Raw genomic sequence first — 18,984 nt, 5'->3', positions numbered from 1 at the left:
GTTAGTTTATCTTGTACATATTTATTCAGTATTATTTCCTTATATTGGAGATTGTATAGTTCTAATACTTGTACAGTTATTTAACAATTCTAACAAATATAGTTATTTACTGTATGTGTTATCTGATACATGTGCTAGTCACATTTTAGAACATATGACACCATTCGCGGCAAATTAGAACTCTATGGAGAAGTTTGGGAAGATGGCTGCACGACCAAATCCAAAAGCCTGTTGACAAGCAAATGGCGAGTTACTTTTGGGATATACATTTTAATTACAAAAAGAGTAGCAAAATGCTAATATAAAAACAGGTCTTCTACCTGGACACCCTTTTGGTTAGCATGTTAATAGGTGTTCCTACAAAGGGCTCGGGTAGATTTAGCGAGGGAGGATGCAGGCTTGGCACTTGCATCTCTGACTCTCTGTGGCTACAGAGAAAATAAAATAAAACACAGGGTTACCACACCTTAGTTTACTTCAAATTCAAGGACCTTTCAAGGACTTTCCAGGTGCAATACCATCAAATTCAAGGAGTAAATGTGGGGACACATTTCAAGTGAGAGCAAGGTTACATTGTGTTACCCTTAAAGATACATTGTAACAGTTCCCTTTAAAGGGAACTCACGCTGCGTCACTGTGGTGACACTTTGGGGTGTATATCAAATTCAACCAATGGTGAGGCTTAACAACATAGACAGGGTGACGCGGCAAGCCAGGAAGTATATCGCTATCTGAAATATTGCCAAAGACGGCGTTACAGGGACGCAGGAAGTGTGGCAAGGGAGACGCCTTCTCAGGGAACAACATTTACATATGTAACCAGAGAAGTTTTCATTTGTCAAATACAACTATGCAAAAAGCATTTTTGGTATGAATCCACATTTGCGTACATAAGATATGAACATTTAAAGTGACCAGTTTGCATGTGTGCTTAGAAAGTCTAGAATTTTTATTATATTATCCTACACTACACTAGAGCCCGACCAATATATCGGCAGGCAAATATTAGGCATTTTCCAAACTATCGGTATCGGCATTCATAATGGCCGATAAATGAATATTTTTAAAAAACGGACGAAACAGCCTTCAATCTCAATCATGTCATGAGTGTTGCCGTTGTATAGTTTGTCCACCAGAGGGCACTCTACAACCTCCCTGTTGGCAACACTCGTGTATAATGTGTCACACATCCTTCAACCTGCTGATCCAGCCAGAGTTAGGCAGAGACAACAACTGTTAAGTGAGTTCACGGTGAGTTTCTTTTTAAAATGCATTACCATATTATTTTCGTTAAAACTCATAAATAACTACAAATTACTAATGTTAGGATTTTAAAACCAACAAACATTTGTATCGGCCTTCAAAATCCTTTATCGGTCGGGCTCCACACTACACAGGGAATATGAAACAACTTGCATAAAATAGATTCAAGCACTTTCAATGACCTGTATCTATGCATGTATATTTTCAAAAACTTCCCAGGGCCTTGAATTTTTCCCCCAGATTCACAAACTTTCAAGGATTTTAAGGACACATAGGAACCTTGTAAACACTTTACTACAAAATAAAAACTAGGTAGCAAAAATGTATATTTGTAAATCATAGACGAAAAAAGACAATACCTTTTGGAAGGCGATGACTCTGGAGTAGGGTTCTTGCCAACCCAAACTTCTTCAATTTTTGAAAGAACATTATTGATAAAAGCTGCTCGAGTCATGACATTTTCAGAAGCTGAACGTTTAGCTACAATTGACAGAGGTGGAGGTCTTTTAACTAGGGGTGAGAAAAGAATGTGCAATAAGTCAAATATCAACACTATGTTCAACACTACATCACAAGACTTGCGTGTGTGCCTGATTAATATTGTTACCTTCTCTGTGGATCGTAGCAGGGTGTTGGTATGGTTTTGCTTACTCGATGGCTAGTTTCCTTTGAACTCGTGGAAGAACTTTTCCATATTGGTTTAAAATAGGGTTCCTAGTGTTTGACCTTTCCTTCATCTTAGGATCCCGATCGGCCTGAATCAAAAAATGTACAATACAGCTACAACGCTAACTGCTATAATATCACCTGGTGCTAGCTGCTACAATATTTAACATCTACGGCTTCGTTCCGGATTGGATTCGACTTGTGAATCTGGGTTGCTAACCTCCGCTTGTCGAGGTGCATCCCTGCCGGGCGTCCGGTTTGCATCGGCCATTTCCTCTACTACGGGCCTGGTGTGGATTGTTGGGGCGCTTGGCGATCCATTTGGGGTTGAGCTGTCTCCTGGCTGCCTGGGAAGCGGTGCTGGTGGCGTCACGGGCCCGGTTGGGACTGGTGCTCTGACGCGTCGCCTCTGGACTTGGCGCTGATGTTTGGAGCTCCGTTGAGCCATTTGGTCCATTCCGGCGTTGAGGTCCTCCTTGGTGCTGCTCTTTGCGTGCCTCCTGGTGTTGTGTTGCCGGGGGTTTTCGTCTGCTGTTGGCGCGCGGCACTGTTCGGCTTCTACATTCCACACTCCACATTTTGGTGGTCGCATTGCCGCTGGCTCCTTTTCGCCGGATTGTGTACCTGTGTACCTTAATACATCGAATTCATCGGACTCTACATGCACTCGGTCTCGGTTTGTGAACTGATTTGTAGCAGTGTTTCTTCATACTAGCTTTGATGCTCACAATTTATTTACGTTACTCACTATTGTTATATGTACATATTTTGTACAGTGTTGCTACTTAACGAACCCTGATTTATTTATTTACTTTGATTTTTGTGTATTTTCATCAATATGTCTCGTTTCCTTTGTTTTTTTTTTGTTATTTGAGTTAGTTTTTGTTGTTTTATTGCATTCTAGATCTCCTTTTTTAGCACAGCATGCTTCAGATGATCTTTTTATTTCATCCTTCACTTCTGTGACCCTAGTTGATTTAATTAATCACTCTAGAGATAAAACTTCTTTTATCATAACTCATCAGATTGGCCCACCTGCTCAGCATACTTATCTTAGTATTCCATTATCTGCACATAGGGTTTTAATTGTTTTTTATTCAGCAAAGTTACCTATTTTACCTATTCACTTTGCCCATCGTACGAAACGCCCTGTTCTTTCTAGTTTATGTCGTTCTTTAATACTTATTTTACTCGCCTCTGCTGGTGATGTCGAGCCCAACCCTGGTCCATTAGTCAATTCTGCTGTTTCAATCACGCAAAGTCTTTCCTATACAGACTTCTGTAACCTTTTAAATTTACATCTGCAGTTTACAGCCAGGATATTAGCGATCACTGCCTTATAGCTTGTGTCCGGAATGGGTCTGTAGTTAAAAGGCCTCCCCTTATCACTATTAAACGTTCCTTAAAACATTTCCATGAGCAAGCTTTTTTACGTGATTTAGCACAAGTATCTTGGAAGGATATTGATCTTATTCCATCTGTGGAGGATGCCTGGTTATTTTTAAAAAATTCCTTCCTTGATATTTTAAATAAACATGCCCCTCTTAAAAAATTTAGAACTAAGAGCAGATATAGTCCTTGGTTCACTTCAGAGTTAGCCGCTCTAAGCCAAAAAAAGAACTCCCTTTGGCGTGCAGCAATTTCTACAAAAAAACTCACTTGAGCTACAGCTTTTTAAAGAAATCAGAAATCGGTACACACAAGCGGTCAGGAATGCTAAGGCTAACTATTATAGACAGAAATTTGTTTCTTGCGGTACTAACTCTAAAAAGTTTTGGGATACAATAAAGTCTATGGATAATACGAACTCCACTGCACAGTTACCCACTGCTCTAAGAACACAAAATTTTGTTACTACTGACAAGCCCACCATAGTTGAAAATTTTAATAAGCATTTTGCTATGGCTGGGTCTGCTTTCCATCTGGCAACTCCTTTCTCAACTACTAGTACATCATCCCTTGCATTACCATGCTCGTCCTCTTTATCTTTTTCTTTTACCCATATTCAGATAGCTGATGTTTTGAGGGAACTGCAAAATCTAGATCCCCTTAAATCAGCTGGATTATATAATTTGGATCCTTTTTTTCTAAAATTGTCTGCTTCAATTATTGCTTCGCCTATCACCAGTATTTTTAACCTCTCCCTTGACTCGTCTGAAATTCCAAAAGACTGGAAAGTTGCCGCAGTGATTCCTTTATTTAAAGGAGGGGACACGCTCGACCCAAATTGTTACAGGCCCATTTCCATTTTGCCTTGTCTCTCAAAGGTCTTTGAACGCCTTGTCAATACACAGATCATCACTCATTTAGAATCTCATCGTAGTTTTTCTGATATGCAGTCGGGCTTTCGAGCTGGCCATGGGTGCACTTCAGCCACTCTTAAAGTTCTAAATGATATTATATGTGCCATTGATCAAAAACATTACTGTGCAGCAGTTTTTATTGACCTGGCCAAGGCCTTTGATTCTGTTAATCATACCATTCTTCTTAGTAGGCTGAAGAGTTTGGGTTTCTCCGATAATTGTCTTGCATGGTTTACAAATTACTTTTCGGAACGTTTCCAGTGTGTTAAATCTGAGGGCCTGTTATCTAGTCTTCTGGCTGTTTCTATGGGGGTTCCGCAGGGTTCAATCCTCGGGCCGACCCTTTTCTCTATATATATTAATGACGTTGCCCTTGCCGCAGGTAACTCTATGATACACCTATACGCAGATGACACTATTCTTTATACGTCTGGCCCTTCTCTAAGCACTACATTACAAAATCTTCAAGCGAGCTTTAATAGTATTCAGCATTCTTTTTGTGGCCTTCAATTGCTTTTAAATTCTAGTAAAACTAAATGTATGATCTTCAAACGATCGCTTTCATCACCTATCTGTCCAATAAACATCACTACCCTTGATGGGTTTGTTTTAGAATGGGTTAGTAATTATAAGTATCTAGGGATCTGGCTAGACTCTTCACTTTCTTTCCAAACCCATATTAATCATCTTCAATCTAAAATAAAATCTAGGATTGGCTTTCTTTTTCGTAACAAGGCCTCCTTTACCATCTCTGCTAAGCATGCCCTTGTGAAAATGACCATCCTTCCTATATTAGATTACGGTGACGTGATTTACAGATCTGCCTCAAACATTTCTCTCAGGAAATTGGATGTACTGTATCACTGTGCTATCCGTTTTGTTACTAATGCCCCATATAGCACTCATCACTGCAATCTTTAAGCATTAGTTGGATGGCCCTCGCTTCATATTCTACTATATACAATATACTAACCAAAAGCACTACTTTGTATCATTCAATATGTTTTGCTTAATTAAAAGTTTAGTTTTAGAAAAAAATTTTGTCATAAGTTTTCTTTGGGGGGGGGGGGCGCGAAGGAATGTGCCATACACAAGGGTGGCCACACGCTGAAAAAGTTTGAGAACCACTGTATGTGCGCCTGTGAACAGCATACGCGTGATGACCTTGCAACTTAAATTACCCCTAATTTATTGCCATACAGATAAAAGTAAAATAACATTCAAAAACTGTAAATTGTGTATTTTTATTTGTGTAAACTCACAATAAGGAGAAAACCTTGTGCTTATTTAAAATCATTAAAAACATGAGGTGCTTTCTGCTGCTTTGGTTTTACAGCCCGTCAAAAAAAAAGAACAGAAACGAAATACTTTATCCGGTTTGTCAATCTGATAATTATCAGTGTGTAACATATTTTGTGTAGGCTTATTTATTTTATTATTATTTCTCAAAACAGAGACGTAGCCTAATCATCTGTTGATTTAAATCTATTTGTGCATGAAACTAAACCCATGGGGGAAATTATGATATTTTAGGAGATTTATTTATGAGTGAACAACACGAATCCAGAATAGAATTAATTTCTTTAAGACAGCCAGTCTGGCAGGGCGGACATTTCGGTAGCTTTATTTATTTTGCGAGCTGCCGCCGTGGGATTTGTCTAGAAGGGATACAGAAAATGCCGAAAAGTTTAGGATTAGATTTTGAGGTAGGATTATTAGGATGAAAACAGTGGCTCTGGCTAAATGAGATAAAAATACATCCTACAATCCTGTGAAATTTTGTGTTTAGAGTTGGGTTTGGGTGAAGGATTAGGATAAAATAGTGCTCATCCAGCGAGATTTCGTTTGCTGTATCCCTTCTATCCACAACCGCAGGCGTGGCGGGGATGTTTTAGGTGTGGCGCCACGGTAGAATGTATATAGCGGGAACACTGCTATACATTACTAAACAACATTTCGGCAACGGTTGGTTTCACTATAAAAAGCAGTGTATTAAAGGTGCACTGTGTAGATGTTTAGCAGCATCTAGTTATGAGACTGCGAATTGCAACCTACGGCTTAGGCCACACAGCTCTCCCTCTCCCTTTTAAAAATGCATAGATAAGCTACGGTAATCGACACAGGACAAAGATCTCATCTTCTGAGACAACGTAGTGATGAAACAAGCTCTGTAAAGCATTTAAGGCTTCTATAGAAACATGAAAGTGACTTCCATGTGAGAGGATCCGTGGTACATGAAGATAAAAACAATACAGTTAATTTTGCAAGATCTTTATACACCACTGATAATATAGTTATGTATTTTATATTGCATTTCTGTCAAGAGATCCTTCTAAACTTTACACAATGCAACTTTAATAGAAATGGGTTCTTGAACGTCTCTTACCTGACGTTTCCATAGATTCCTCCTCACATTCCTCACGGTTCTTAGGTTCATCAATAATGTGTGTATAAACAGCGGCATCAGCAACAGGTTCATGGCCCACCAACTCTTTCACCGGAAGTTCAGATTCAACAGATGGCTCAATATCTGGTTCTTGTTCCACTGGTTCTTCCTCTTTGCCTACTGGTTCTTCAGATGTGCTAGGAGCTGCATATTCCTGAATGTGAATGTCAATCTGTGAATGCTCCTTACCCCTCGTTCAGACAGCCAACGACAAGCAGTAGCAGAGCGACGCGATCTCATTCATTTCAATGGAAACCTGGCGACTTCCGGCGACACGAGCGACAGTGACCGTTGGCGACCGTATGGGCGTGTCCAGCGACGCGAGAAAGTTAAGAAAAGTTTAACTTTATGCAAATGTCGAGCGACTTTCGGGAGCGACTACCAATAAGAACAAAGCAGTGGAGTTCACGTCATCCTTCTCTCGTCAGTTATTGGCGTGGATGGTACTCATTTGTTTATCACAAGCAGATTTAGAAACGCCTCATTGAAAGAGACAAGCGACACACAGCGATAATGTCGCTGGCTGTCTGAACGAGGGGTTAGTCACTTCCTTCTCAAGATTATTCTCAACATTTACAGGCAATTCAAGTTCAAGACTCTGAGATTCCTCTGTGTTGGATATGCTTGATCCACTAGGCAAGTTTTCCAGCTCTTTCTCAGGCGATGCAATAGAGGGCAACTCTTCCCTTTCATGGATTTCTACTAGGGACAAATCTTTATCTGAAGAAGGAAGAGTCACAGTCACCTCATGATCAAAGCTGTCAACTGCTCTACGTTTCTTCTGCGTTTCCATAAAATCCTCAGGTAAAAAAGCATCATGAAACTCGAGAGTGGAATCAGACTGATTAGAGACAAAACTTGCTTCTTGCCCGAGACTTGGCCGAGACACAAGAGTTGGTAGCACTTGTTTGGACAACTCTGCTGGGATCTCTTGTACAGAGGATCCACTCTCAGATTGTACATCAAGATTATCTCCTTCTTCCAGTAAGGTTGAGTGTGTCCTTAGATTTTTGTCTTCCTCTTCTAAATCTGAATGTTCGCTCCAGACTTCAATGTTTGCTTTGGGAGGTGGGGAAGACCTCTTAGGTGTATTGATCTCCCTGTTAAAGGCAATCTGTAAAGAAGCAAAATACAACCTTAAAACATTTCTCTTTCAATATCTTCATAATGTCTATCTACAAAAACAAATATTTTAAAGGGCCGCTGCACAATCAGACCTACCCCGTTGTTCCAGTGGACAGATCCCTTGGGAGCCTCTGGAGAGTCAGCATCCTCTATAAAAGTAATGCGTCTTTCTTTGTGGCGAAGTGTGGGAGAGATGGACCGGCCTGGAGAAGCCGAAGGGGTGGCCACAGGAGTGGGTCGTAAGCTAGTCCTCAGAATAGACTGTGGGGTAGAGGCTGACATTTTTTTCGGGAATGCCTGTGTGTGTGTTTGCATGTGTAAGAAAGGTTGCATGAATGTTCACGGATGCGTCTCCCTGGTGCATAAGCGCTCCAATGCAGCCTGAGCGCTTATGAGAAAAGGGAACAGCAGCAAAGAGTATAGCGGCTCTGATCAAACGGAGAGATAAGTGTGTGACAAGAGTTGTGTTGCGAAGAGATTTCCTGCTGTTTGGATAGTTTCTGTGCTTTATTGTGTGCGTCAGTGCCGAATAGTACGTTTTTTCTAGTTGTCTTTAAATTAGCAGCAAGATTACAGCGTCTTTTATGTTATATTGTCAGTTATAATTCATAATGTAAATGAAGCTGTTCTAATTAATAGTCATGGTACCCAGTTTATATTTGTGTTAGTTTATCTTGTACATATTTATTCAGTATTATTTCCTTATATTGGAGATTGTATAGTTCTAATACTTGTACAGTTATTTAACAATTCTAACAAATATAGTTATTTACTGTATGTGTTATCTGATACATGTGCTAGTCACATTTTAGAACATATGACACCATTCGCGGCAAATTAGAACTCTCTGGAGAAGTTTGGGAAGATGGCTGCACGACCAAATCCAAAAGCCTGTTGACAAGCAAATGGCGAGTTACTTTTGGGATATACATTTTAATTACAAAAAGAGTAGCAAAATGCTAATATAAAAACAGGTCTTCTACCTGGACACCCTTTTGGTTAGCATGTTAATAGGTGTTCCTACAAAGGGCTCGGGTAGATTTAGCGAGGGAGGATGCAGGCTTGGCACTTGCATCTCTGACTCTCTGTGGCTACAGAGAAAATAAAATAAAACACAGGGTTACCACACCTTAGTTTACTTCAAATTCAAGGACCTTTCAAGGACTTTCCAGGTGCAATACCATCAAATTCAAGGAGTAAATGTGGGGACACATTTCAAGTGAGAGCAAGGTTACATTGTGTTACCCTTAAAGATACATTGTAACAGTTCCCTTTAAAGGGAACTCACGCTGCGTCACTGTGGTGACACTTTGGGGTGTATATCAAATTCAACCAATGGTGAGGCTTAACAACATAGACAGGGTGACGCGGCAAGCCAGGAAGTATATCGCTATCTGAAATATTGCCAAAGACGGCGTTACAGGGACGCAGGAAGTGTGGCAAGGGAGACGCCTTCTCAGGGAACAACATTTACATATGTAACCAGAGAAGTTTTCATTTGTCAAATACAACTATGCAAAAAGCATTTTTGGTATGAATCCACATTTGCGTACATAAGATATGAACATTTAAAGTGACCAGTTTGCATGTGTGCTTAGAAAGTCTAGAATTTTTATTATATTATCCTACACTACACTAGAGCCCGACCAATATATCGGCAGGCAAATATTAGGCATTTTCCAAACTATCGGTATCGGCATTCATAATGGCCGATAAATGAATATTTTTAAAAAACGGACGAAACAGCCTTCAATCTCAATCATGTCATGAGTGTTGCCGTTGTATAGTTTGTCCACCAGAGGGCACTCTACAACCTCCCTGTTGGCAACACTCGTGTATAATGTGTCACACATCCTTCAACCTGCTGATCCAGCCAGAGTTAGGCAGAGACAACAACTGTTAAGTGAGTTCACGGTGAGTTTCTTTTTAAAATGCATTACCATATTATTTTCGTTAAAACTCATAAATAACTACAAATTACTAATGTTAGGATTTTAAAACCAACAAACATTTGTATCGGCCTTCAAAATCCTTTATCGGTCGGGCTCCACACTACACAGGGAATATGAAACAACTTGCATAAAATAGATTCAAGCACTTTCAATGACCTGTATCTATGCATGTATATTTTCAAAAACTTCCCAGGGCCTTGAATTTTTCCCCCAGATTCACAAACTTTCAAGGATTTTAAGGACACATAGGAACCTTGTAAACACTTTACTACAAAATAAAAACTAGGTAGCAAAAATGTATATTTGTAAATCATAGACGAAAAAAGACAATACCTTTTGGAAGGCGATGACTCTGGAGTAGGGTTCTTGCCAACCCAAACTTCTTCAATTTTTGAAAGAACATTATTGATAAAAGCTGCTCGAGTCATGACATTTTCAGAAGCTGAACGTTTAGCTACAATTGACAGAGGTGGAGGTCTTTTAACTAGGGGTGAGAAAAGAATGTGCAATAAGTCAAATATCAACACTATGTTCAACACTACATCACAAGACTTGCGTGTGTGCCTGATTAATATTGTTACCTTCTCTGTGGATCGTAGCAGGGTGTTGGTATGGTTTTGCTTACTCGATGGCTAGTTTCCTTTGAACTCGTGGAAGAACTTTTCCATATTGGTTTAAAATAGGGTTCCTAGTGTTTGACCTTTCCTTCATCTTAGGATCCCGATCGGCCTGAATCAAAAAATGTACAATAAAGCTACAACGCTAACTGCTATAATATCACCAGGTGATAGCTGCTACAAAATTTAACATCTACGGCTTCGTTCCGGATTGGATTCGACATGTGAATCTGGGTTGCTAACCTCCGCTTGTCGAGGTGCATCCCTGCCGGGCGTCCGGTTTGCATCGGCCATTTCCTCTACTACGGGCCTGGTGTGGATTGTTGGGGCGCTTGGCGATCCATTTGGGGTTGAGCTGTCTCCAGGCTGCCTGGGAAGCGGTGCTGGTGGCGTCACGGGCCCGGTTGGGACTGGTGCTCTGACGCGTCGCCTCTGGACTTGGCGCTGATGTTTGGAGCTCCGTTGAGCCATTTGGTCCATTCCGGCGTTGAGGTCCTCCTTGGTGCTGCTCTTTGCGTGCCTCCTGGTGTTGTGTTGCCGGGGGTTTTCGTCTGCTGTTGGCGCGCGGCACTGTTCGGCTTCTACATTCCACACTCCACATTTTGGTGGTCGCATTGCCGCTGGCTCCTTTTCGCCGGATTGTGTACCTGTGTACCTTAATACATCGAATTCATCGGACTCTACATGCACTCGGTCTCGGTTTGTGAACTGATTTGTAGCAGTGTTTCTTCATACTAGCTTTGATGCTCACAATTTATTTACGTTACTCACTATTGTTATATGTACATATTTTGTACAGTGTTGCTACTTAACGAACCCTGATTTATTTATTTACTTTGATTTTTGTGTATTTTCATCAATATGTCTCGTTTCCTTTGTTTTTTTTTTGTTATTTGAGTTAGTTTTTGTTGTTTTATTGCATTCTAGATCTCCTTTTTTAGCACAGCATGCTTCAGATGATCTTTTTATTTCATCCTTCACTTCTGTGACCCTAGTTGATTTAATTAATCACTCTAGAGATAAAACTTCTTTTATCATAACTCATCAGATTGGCCCACCTGCTCAGCATACTTATCTTAGTATTCCATTATCTGCACATAGGGTTTTAATTGTTTTTTATTCAGCAAAGTTACCTATTTTACCTATTCACTTTGCCCATCGTACGAAACGCCCTGTTCTTTCTAGTTTATGTCGTTCTTTAATACTTATTTTACTCGCCTCTGCTGGTGATGTCGAGCCCAACCCTGGTCCATTAGTCAATTCTGCTGTTTCAATCACGCAAAGTCTTTCCTATACAGACTTCTGTAACCTTTTAAATTTACATCTGCAGTTTACAGCCAGGATATTAGCGATCACTGCCTTATAGCTTGTGTCCGGAATGGGTCTGTAGTTAAAAGGCCTCCCCTTATCACTATTAAACGTTCCTTAAAACATTTCCATGAGCAAGCTTTTTTACGTGATTTAGCACAAGTATCTTGGAAGGATATTGATCTTATTCCATCTGTGGAGGATGCCTGGTTATTTTTAAAAAATTCCTTCCTTGATATTTTAAATAAACATGCCCCTCTTAAAAAATTTAGAACTAAGAGCAGATATAGTCCTTGGTTCACTTCAGAGTTAGCCGCTCTAAGCCAAAAAAAGAACTCCCTTTGGCGTGCAGCAATTTCTACAAAAAAACTCACTTGAGCTACAGCTTTTTAAAGAAATCAGAAATCGGTACACACAAGCGGTCAGGAATGCTAAGGCTAACTATTATAGACAGAAATTTGTTTCTTGCGGTACTAACTCTAAAAAGTTTTGGGATACAATAAAGTCTATGGATAATACGAACTCCACTGCACAGTTACCCACTGCTCTAAGAACACAAAATTTTGTTACTACTGACAAGCCCACCATAGTTGAAAATTTTAATAAGCATTTTGCTATGGCTGGGTCTGCTTTCCATCTGGCAACTCCTTTCTCAACTACTAGTACATCATCCCTTGCATTACCATGCTCGTCCTCTTTATCTTTTTCTTTTACCCATATTCAGATAGCTGATGTTTTGAGGGAACTGCAAAATCTAGATCCCCTTAAATCAGCTGGATTATATAATTTGGATCCTTTTTTTCTAAAATTGTCTGCTTCAATTATTGCTTCGCCTATCACCAGTATTTTTAACCTCTCCCTTGACTCGTCTGAAATTCCAAAAGACTGGAAAGTTGCCGCAGTGATTCCTTTATTTAAAGGAGGGGACACGCTCGACCCAAATTGTTACAGGCCCATTTCCATTTTGCCTTGTCTCTCAAAGGTCTTTGAACGCCTTGTCAATACACAGATCATCACTCATTTAGAATCTCATCGTAGTTTTTCTGATATGCAGTCGGGCTTTCGAGCTGGCCATGGGTGCACTTCAGCCACTCTTAAAGTTCTAAATGATATTATATGTGCCATTGATCAAAAACATTACTGTGCAGCAGTTTTTATTGACCTGGCCAAGGCCTTTGATTCTGTTAATCATACCATTCTTCTTAGTAGGCTGAAGAGTTTGGGTTTCTCCGATAATTGTCTTGCATGGTTTACAAATTACTTTTCGGAACGTTTCCAGTGTGTTAAATCTGAGGGCCTGTTATCTAGTCTTCTGGCTGTTTCTATGGGGGTTCCGCAGGGTTCAATCCTCGGGCCGACCCTTTTCTCTATATATATTAATGACGTTGCCCTTGCCGCAGGTAACTCTATGATACACCTATACGCAGATGACACTATTCTTTATACGTCTGGCCCTTCTCTAAGCACTACATTACAAAATCTTCAAGCGAGCTTTAATAGTATTCAGCATTCTTTTTGTGGCCTTCAATTGCTTTTAAATTCTAGTAAAACTAAATGTATGATCTTCAAACGATCGCTTTCATCACCTATCTGTCCAATAAACATCACTACCCTTGATGGGTTTGTTTTAGAATGGGTTAGTAATTATAAGTATCTAGGGATCTGGCTAGACTCTTCACTTTCTTTCCAAACCCATATTAATCATCTTCAATCTAAAATAAAATCTAGGATTGGCTTTCTTTTTCGTAACAAGGCCTCCTTTACCATCTCTGCTAAGCATGCCCTTGTGAAAATGACCATCCTTCCTATATTAGATTACGGTGACGTGATTTACAGATCTGCCTCAAACATTTCTCTCAGGAAATTGGATGTACTGTATCACTGTGCTATCCGTTTTGTTACTAATGCCCCATATAGCACTCATCACTGCAATCTTTACGCATTAGTTGGATGGCCCTCGCTTCATATTCTACTATATACAATATACTAACCAAAAGCACTACTTTGTATCATTCAATATGTTTTGCTTAATTAAAAGTTGAGTTTTAGAAAAAAATTTTGTCATAAGTTTTCTTTGGGGGGGGGGGGGCGCGAAGGAATGTGCCATACACCAGGGTGGCCACACGCTGAAAAAGTTTGAGAACCACTGTATGTGCGCCTGTGAACAGCATACGCGTGATGACCTTGCAACTTAAATTACCCCTAATTTATTGCCATACAGATAAAAGTAAAATAACATTCAAAAACTGTAAATTGTGTATTTTTATTTGTGTAAACTCACAATAAGGAGAAAACCTTGTGCTTATTTAAAATCATTAAAAACATGAGGTGCTTTCTGCTGCTTTGGTTTTACAGCCCGTCAAAAAAAAAGAACAGAAACGAAATACTTTATCCGGTTTGTCAATCTGATAATTATCAGTGTGTAACATATTTTGTGTAGGCTTATTTATTTTATTATTATTTCTCAAAACAGAGACGTAGCCTAATCATCTGTTGATTTAAATCTATTTGTGCATGAAACTAAACCCATGGGGGAAATTATGATATTTTAGGAGATTTATTTATGAGTGAACAACACGAATCCAGAATAGAATTAATTTCTTTAAGACAGCCAGTCTGGCAGGGCGGACATTTCGGTAGCTTTATTTATTTTGCGAGCTGCCGCCGTGGGATTTGTCTAGAAGGGATACAGAAAATGCCGAAAAGTTTAGGATTAGATTTTGAGGTAGGATTATTAGGATGAAAACAGTGGCTCTGGCTAAATGAGATAAAAATACATCCTACAATCCTGTGAAATTTTGTGTTTAGAGTTGGGTTTGGGTGAAGGATTAGGATAAAATAGTGCTCATCCAGCGAGATTTCGTTTGCTGTATCCCTTCTATCCACAACCGCAGGCGTGGCGGGGATGTTTTAGGTGTGGCGCCACGGTAGAATGTATATAGCGGGAACACTGCTATACATTACTAAACAACATTTCGGCAACGGTTGGTTTCACTATAAAAAGCAGTGTATTAAAGGTGCACTGTGTAGATGTTTAGCAGCATCTAGTTATGAGACTGCGAATTGCAACCTACGGCTTAGGCCACACAGCTCTCCCTCTCCCTTTTAAAAATGCATAGATAAGCTACGGTAATCGACACAGGACAAAGATCTCATCTTCTGAGACAACGTAGTGATGAAACAAGCTCTGTAAAGCATTTAAGGCTTCTATAGAAACATGAAAGTGACTTCCATGTGAGAGGATCCGTGGTACATGAAGATAAAAACAATACAGTTAATTTTGCAAGATCTTTATACACCACTGATAATATAGTTATGTATTTTATATTGCATTTCTGTCAAGAGATCCTTCTAAACTTTACACAATGCAACTTTAATAGAAATGGGTTCTTGAACGTCTCTTACCTGACGTTTCCATAGATTCCTCCTCACATTCCTCACGGTTCTTAGGTTCATCAATAATGTGTGTATAAACAGCGGCATCAGCAACAGGTTCATGGCCCACCAACTCTTTCACCGGAAGTTCAGATTCAACAGATGGCTCAATATCTGGTTCTTGTTCCACTGGTTCTTCCTCTTTGCCTACTGGTTCTTCAGATGTGCTAGGAGCTGCATATTCCTGAATGTGAATGTCAATCTGTGAATGCTCCTCACCCCTCGTTCAGACAGCCAACGACAAGCAGTAGCAGAGCGACGCGATCTCATTCATTTCAATGGAAACCTGGCGACTTCCGGCGACACGAGCGACAGTGACCGTTGGCGACCGTATGGGCGTGTCCAGCGACGCGAGAAAGTTAAGAAAAGTTTAACTTTATGCAAATGTCGAGCGACTTTCGGGAGCGACTACCAATAAGAACAAAGCAGTGGAGTTCACGTCATCCTTCTCTCGTCAGTTATTGGCGTGGATGGTACTCATTTGTTTATCACAAGCAGATTTAGAAACGCCTCATTGAAAGAGACAAGCGACACACAGCGATAATGTCGCTGGCTGTCTGAACGAGGGGTTAGTCACTTCCTTCTCAAGATTATTCTCAACATTTACAGGCAATTCAAGTTCAAGACTCTGAGATTCCTCTGTGTTGGATATGCTTGATCCACTAGGCAAGTTTTCCAGCTCTTTCTCAGGCGATGCAATAGAGGGCAACTCCTCCCTTTCATGGATTTCTACTAGGGACAAATCTTTATCTGAAGAAGGAAGAGTCACAGTCACCTCATGATCAAAGCTGTCAACTGCTCTACGTTTCTTCTGCGTTTCCATAAAATCCTCAGGTAAAAAAGCATCATGAAACTCGAGAGTGGAATCAGACTGATTAGAGACAAAACTTGCTTCTTGCCCGAGACTTGGCCGAGACACAAGAGTTGGTAGCACTTGTTTGGACAACTCTGCTGGGATCTCTTGTACAGAGGATCCACTCTCAGATTGTACATCAAGATTATCTCCTTCTTCCAGTAAGGTTGAGTGTGTCCTTAGATTTTTGTCTTCCTCTTCTAAATCTGAATGTTCGCTCCAGACTTCAATGTTTGCTTTGGGAGGTGGGGAAGACCTCTTAGGTGTATTGATCTCCCTGTTAAAGGCAATCTGTAAAGAAGCAAAATACAACCTTAAAACATTTCTCTTTCAATATCTTCATAATGTCTATCTACAAAAACAAATATTTTAAAGGGCCGCTGCACAATCAGACCTACCCCGTTGTTCCAGTGGACAGATCCCTTGGGAGCCTCTGGAGAGTCAGCATCCTCTATAAAAGTAATGCGTCTTTCTTTGTGGCGAAGTGTGGGAGAGATGGACCGGCCTGGAGAAGCCGAAGGGGTGGCCACAGGAGTGGGTCGTAAGCTAGTCCTCAGAATAGACTGTGGGGTAGAGGCTGACATTTTTTTCGGGAATGCCTGTGTGTGTGTTTGCATGTGTAAGAAAGGTTGCATGAATGTTCACGGATGCGTCTCCCTGGTGCATAAGCGCTCCAATGCAGCCTGAGCGCTTATGAGAAAAGGGAACAGCAGCAAAGAGTATAGCGGCTCTGATCAAACGGAGAGATAAGTGTGTGACAAGAGTTGTGTTGCGAAGAGATTTCCTGCTGTTTGGATAGTTTCTGTGCTTTATTGTGTGCGTCAGTGCCGAATAGTACGTTTTTTCTAGTTGTCTTTAAATTAGCAGCAAGATTACAGCGTCTTTTATGTTATATTGTCAGTTATAATTCATAATGTAAATGAAGCTGTTCTAATTAATAGTCATGGTACCCAGTTTATATTTGTGTTAGTTTATCTTGTACATATTTATTCAGTATTATTTCCTTATATTGGAGATTGTATAGTTCTAATACTTGTACAGTTATTTAACAATTCTAACAAATATAGTTATTTACTGTATGTGTTATCTGATACATGTGCTAGTCACATTTTAGAACATATGACACCATTCGCGGCAAATTAGAACTCTCTGGAGAAGTTTGGGAAGATGGCTGCACGACCAAATCCAAAAGCCTGTTGACAAGCAAATGGCGAGTTACTTTTGGGATATACATTTTAATTACAAAAAGAGTAGCAAAATGCTAATATAAAAACAGGTCTTCTACCTGGACATCCTTTTGGTTAGCATGTTAATAGGTGTTCCTACAAAGGGCTCGGGTAGATTTGGCGAGGGAGGATACAGGCTTGGCACTTGCATCTCTGACTCTCTGTGGCTACAGAGAAAATAAAATAAAACACAGGGTTACCACACCTTAGTTTACTTCAAATTCAAGGACCTTTCAAGGACTTTCCAGGTGCAATACCATCAAATTCAAGGAGTAAATGTGGGGACACATTTCAAGTGAGAGCAAGGTTACATTGTGTTACCCTTAAAGATACATTGTAACAGTTCCCTTTAAAGGGAACTCACGCTGCGTCACTGTGGTGACACTTTGGGGTGTATATCAAATTCAACCAATGGTGAGACTTAACAACATAGACAGGGTGACGCGGCAAGCCAGGAAGTATATCGCTATCTGAAATATTGCCAAAGACGGCGTTACAGGGACGCAGGAAGTGTGGCAAGGGAGACGCCTTCTCAGGGAACAACATTTACATATGTAACCAGAGAAGTTTTCATTTGTCAAATACAACTATGCAAAAAGCATTTTTGGTATGAATCCACATTTGCGTACATAAGATATGAACATTTAAAGTGACCAGTTTGCATGTGTGCTTAGAAAGTCTAGAATTTTTATTATATTATCCTACACTACACTAGAGCCCGACCAATATATCGGCAGGCAAATATTAGGCATTTTCCAAACTATCGGTATCGGCATTCATAATGGCCGATAAATGAATATTTTTAAAAAACGGACGAAACAGCCTTCAATCTCAATCATGTCATGAGTGTTGCCGTTGTATAGTTTGTCCACCAGAGGGCACTCTACAACCTCCCTGTTGGCAACACTCGTGTATAATGTGTCACACATCCTGCAACCTGCTGATCCAGCCAGAGTTAGGCAGAGACAACAACTGTTAAGTGAGTTCACGGTGAGTTTCTTTTTAAAATGCATTACCATATTATTTTCGTTAAAACTCATAAATAACTACAAATTACTAATGTTAGGGAAATCTGTTAATGTTTTTCTGTGCGTTTCTGGAATAAAAAAATCGGACGATATATCGGAATATCGGATTTTAAAACCAACAAACATTTGTATCGGCCTTCAAAATCCTTTATCGGTCGGGCTCCACACTACACAGGGAATATGAAACAACTTGCATAAAATAGATTCAAGCACTTTCAATGACCTGTATCTATGCATGTATATTTTCAAAAACTTCCCAGGGCCTTGAATTTTTCCCCCAGATTCACAAACTTTCAAGGATTTTAAGGACACATAGGAACCTTGTAAACACTTTACTACAAAATAAAAACTAGGTAGCAAAAATGTATATTTGTAAATCATAGACGAAAAAAGACAATACCTTTTGGAAGGCGATGACTCTGGAGTAGGGTTCTTGCCAACCCAAACTTCTTCAATTTTTGAAAGAACATTATTGATAAAAGCTGCTCGAGTCATGACATTTTCAGAAGCTGAACGTTTAGCTACAATTGACAGAGGTGGAGGTCTTTTAACTAGGGGTGAGAAAAGAATGTGCAATAAGTCAAATATCAACACTATGTTCAACACTACATCACAAGACTTGCGTGTGTGCCTGATTAATATTGTTAACTTCTCTGTGGATCGTAGCAGGGTGTTGGTATGGTTTTGCTTACTCGATGGCTAGTTTCCTTTGAACTCGTGGAAGAACTTTTCCATATTGGTTTAAAATAGGGTTCCTAGTGT

The 18,984-nt window shown here is 40.0% G+C and overlaps 3 protein-coding genes across 3 annotated transcripts in view; all 3 read right to left on the bottom strand.

Annotated features, from left to right (window-relative positions):
• The window catches only part of LOC141365217 (uncharacterized), a 61,275-nt gene that overhangs the window by 33,150 nt on the left and 9,141 nt on the right, over nt 1-18,984 (bottom strand). Inside the window, exons 6-14 of the mRNA XM_073869186.1 lie at nt 17,295-17,361; nt 15,086-15,299; nt 10,616-10,999; nt 10,089-10,239; nt 8,828-8,894; nt 6,619-6,832; nt 2,150-2,533; nt 1,623-1,773; nt 321-428 (exon numbers count right to left, since the gene is read on the bottom strand). Coding sequence (XP_073725287.1) covers nt 321-428; nt 1,623-1,773; nt 2,150-2,533; nt 6,619-6,832; nt 8,828-8,894; nt 10,089-10,239; nt 10,616-10,999; nt 15,086-15,299; nt 17,295-17,361 — 1,740 coding nt within the window. The remainder of the gene's footprint in view (nt 1-320; nt 429-1,622; nt 1,774-2,149; nt 2,534-6,618; nt 6,833-8,827; nt 8,895-10,088; nt 10,240-10,615; nt 11,000-15,085; nt 15,300-17,294; nt 17,362-18,984) is intronic.
• On the bottom strand, nt 186-13,741 carry LOC141365406 (uncharacterized). The gene is made up of 11 exons (XM_073870008.1): nt 10,616-13,741; nt 10,337-10,484; nt 10,089-10,239; nt 8,787-8,894; nt 7,900-8,694; nt 6,619-7,792; nt 2,150-2,561; nt 1,871-2,018; nt 1,623-1,773; nt 321-428; nt 186-228 (listed from the first exon to the last, which is right to left on the bottom strand). The coding sequence occupies exons 5-6, from the start codon at nt 8,134-8,136 to the stop codon at nt 7,160-7,162; spliced, it is 870 nt and encodes a 289-aa protein (XP_073726109.1). The 5' UTR covers nt 8,137-8,694; nt 8,787-8,894; nt 10,089-10,239; nt 10,337-10,484; nt 10,616-13,741; the 3' UTR covers nt 186-228; nt 321-428; nt 1,623-1,773; nt 1,871-2,018; nt 2,150-2,561; nt 6,619-7,159.
• On the bottom strand, nt 14,955-18,769 carry LOC141365409 (uncharacterized). Its single transcript, XM_073870012.1, has 4 exons — nt 18,623-18,769; nt 17,254-17,361; nt 16,367-17,161; nt 14,955-16,259 (listed from the first exon to the last, which is right to left on the bottom strand). The coding sequence occupies exons 3-4, from the start codon at nt 16,601-16,603 to the stop codon at nt 15,627-15,629; spliced, it is 870 nt and encodes a 289-aa protein (XP_073726113.1). The 5' UTR covers nt 16,604-17,161; nt 17,254-17,361; nt 18,623-18,769; the 3' UTR covers nt 14,955-15,626.

This window comes from Misgurnus anguillicaudatus, chromosome 7, assembly GCF_027580225.2.
Source record: "Misgurnus anguillicaudatus chromosome 7, ASM2758022v2, whole genome shotgun sequence".
NCBI classification, from domain to species: Eukaryota; Metazoa; Chordata; class Actinopteri; order Cypriniformes; family Cobitidae; genus Misgurnus; species Misgurnus anguillicaudatus.
This window is presented reverse-complemented; position numbering and strand designations above follow the sequence as displayed.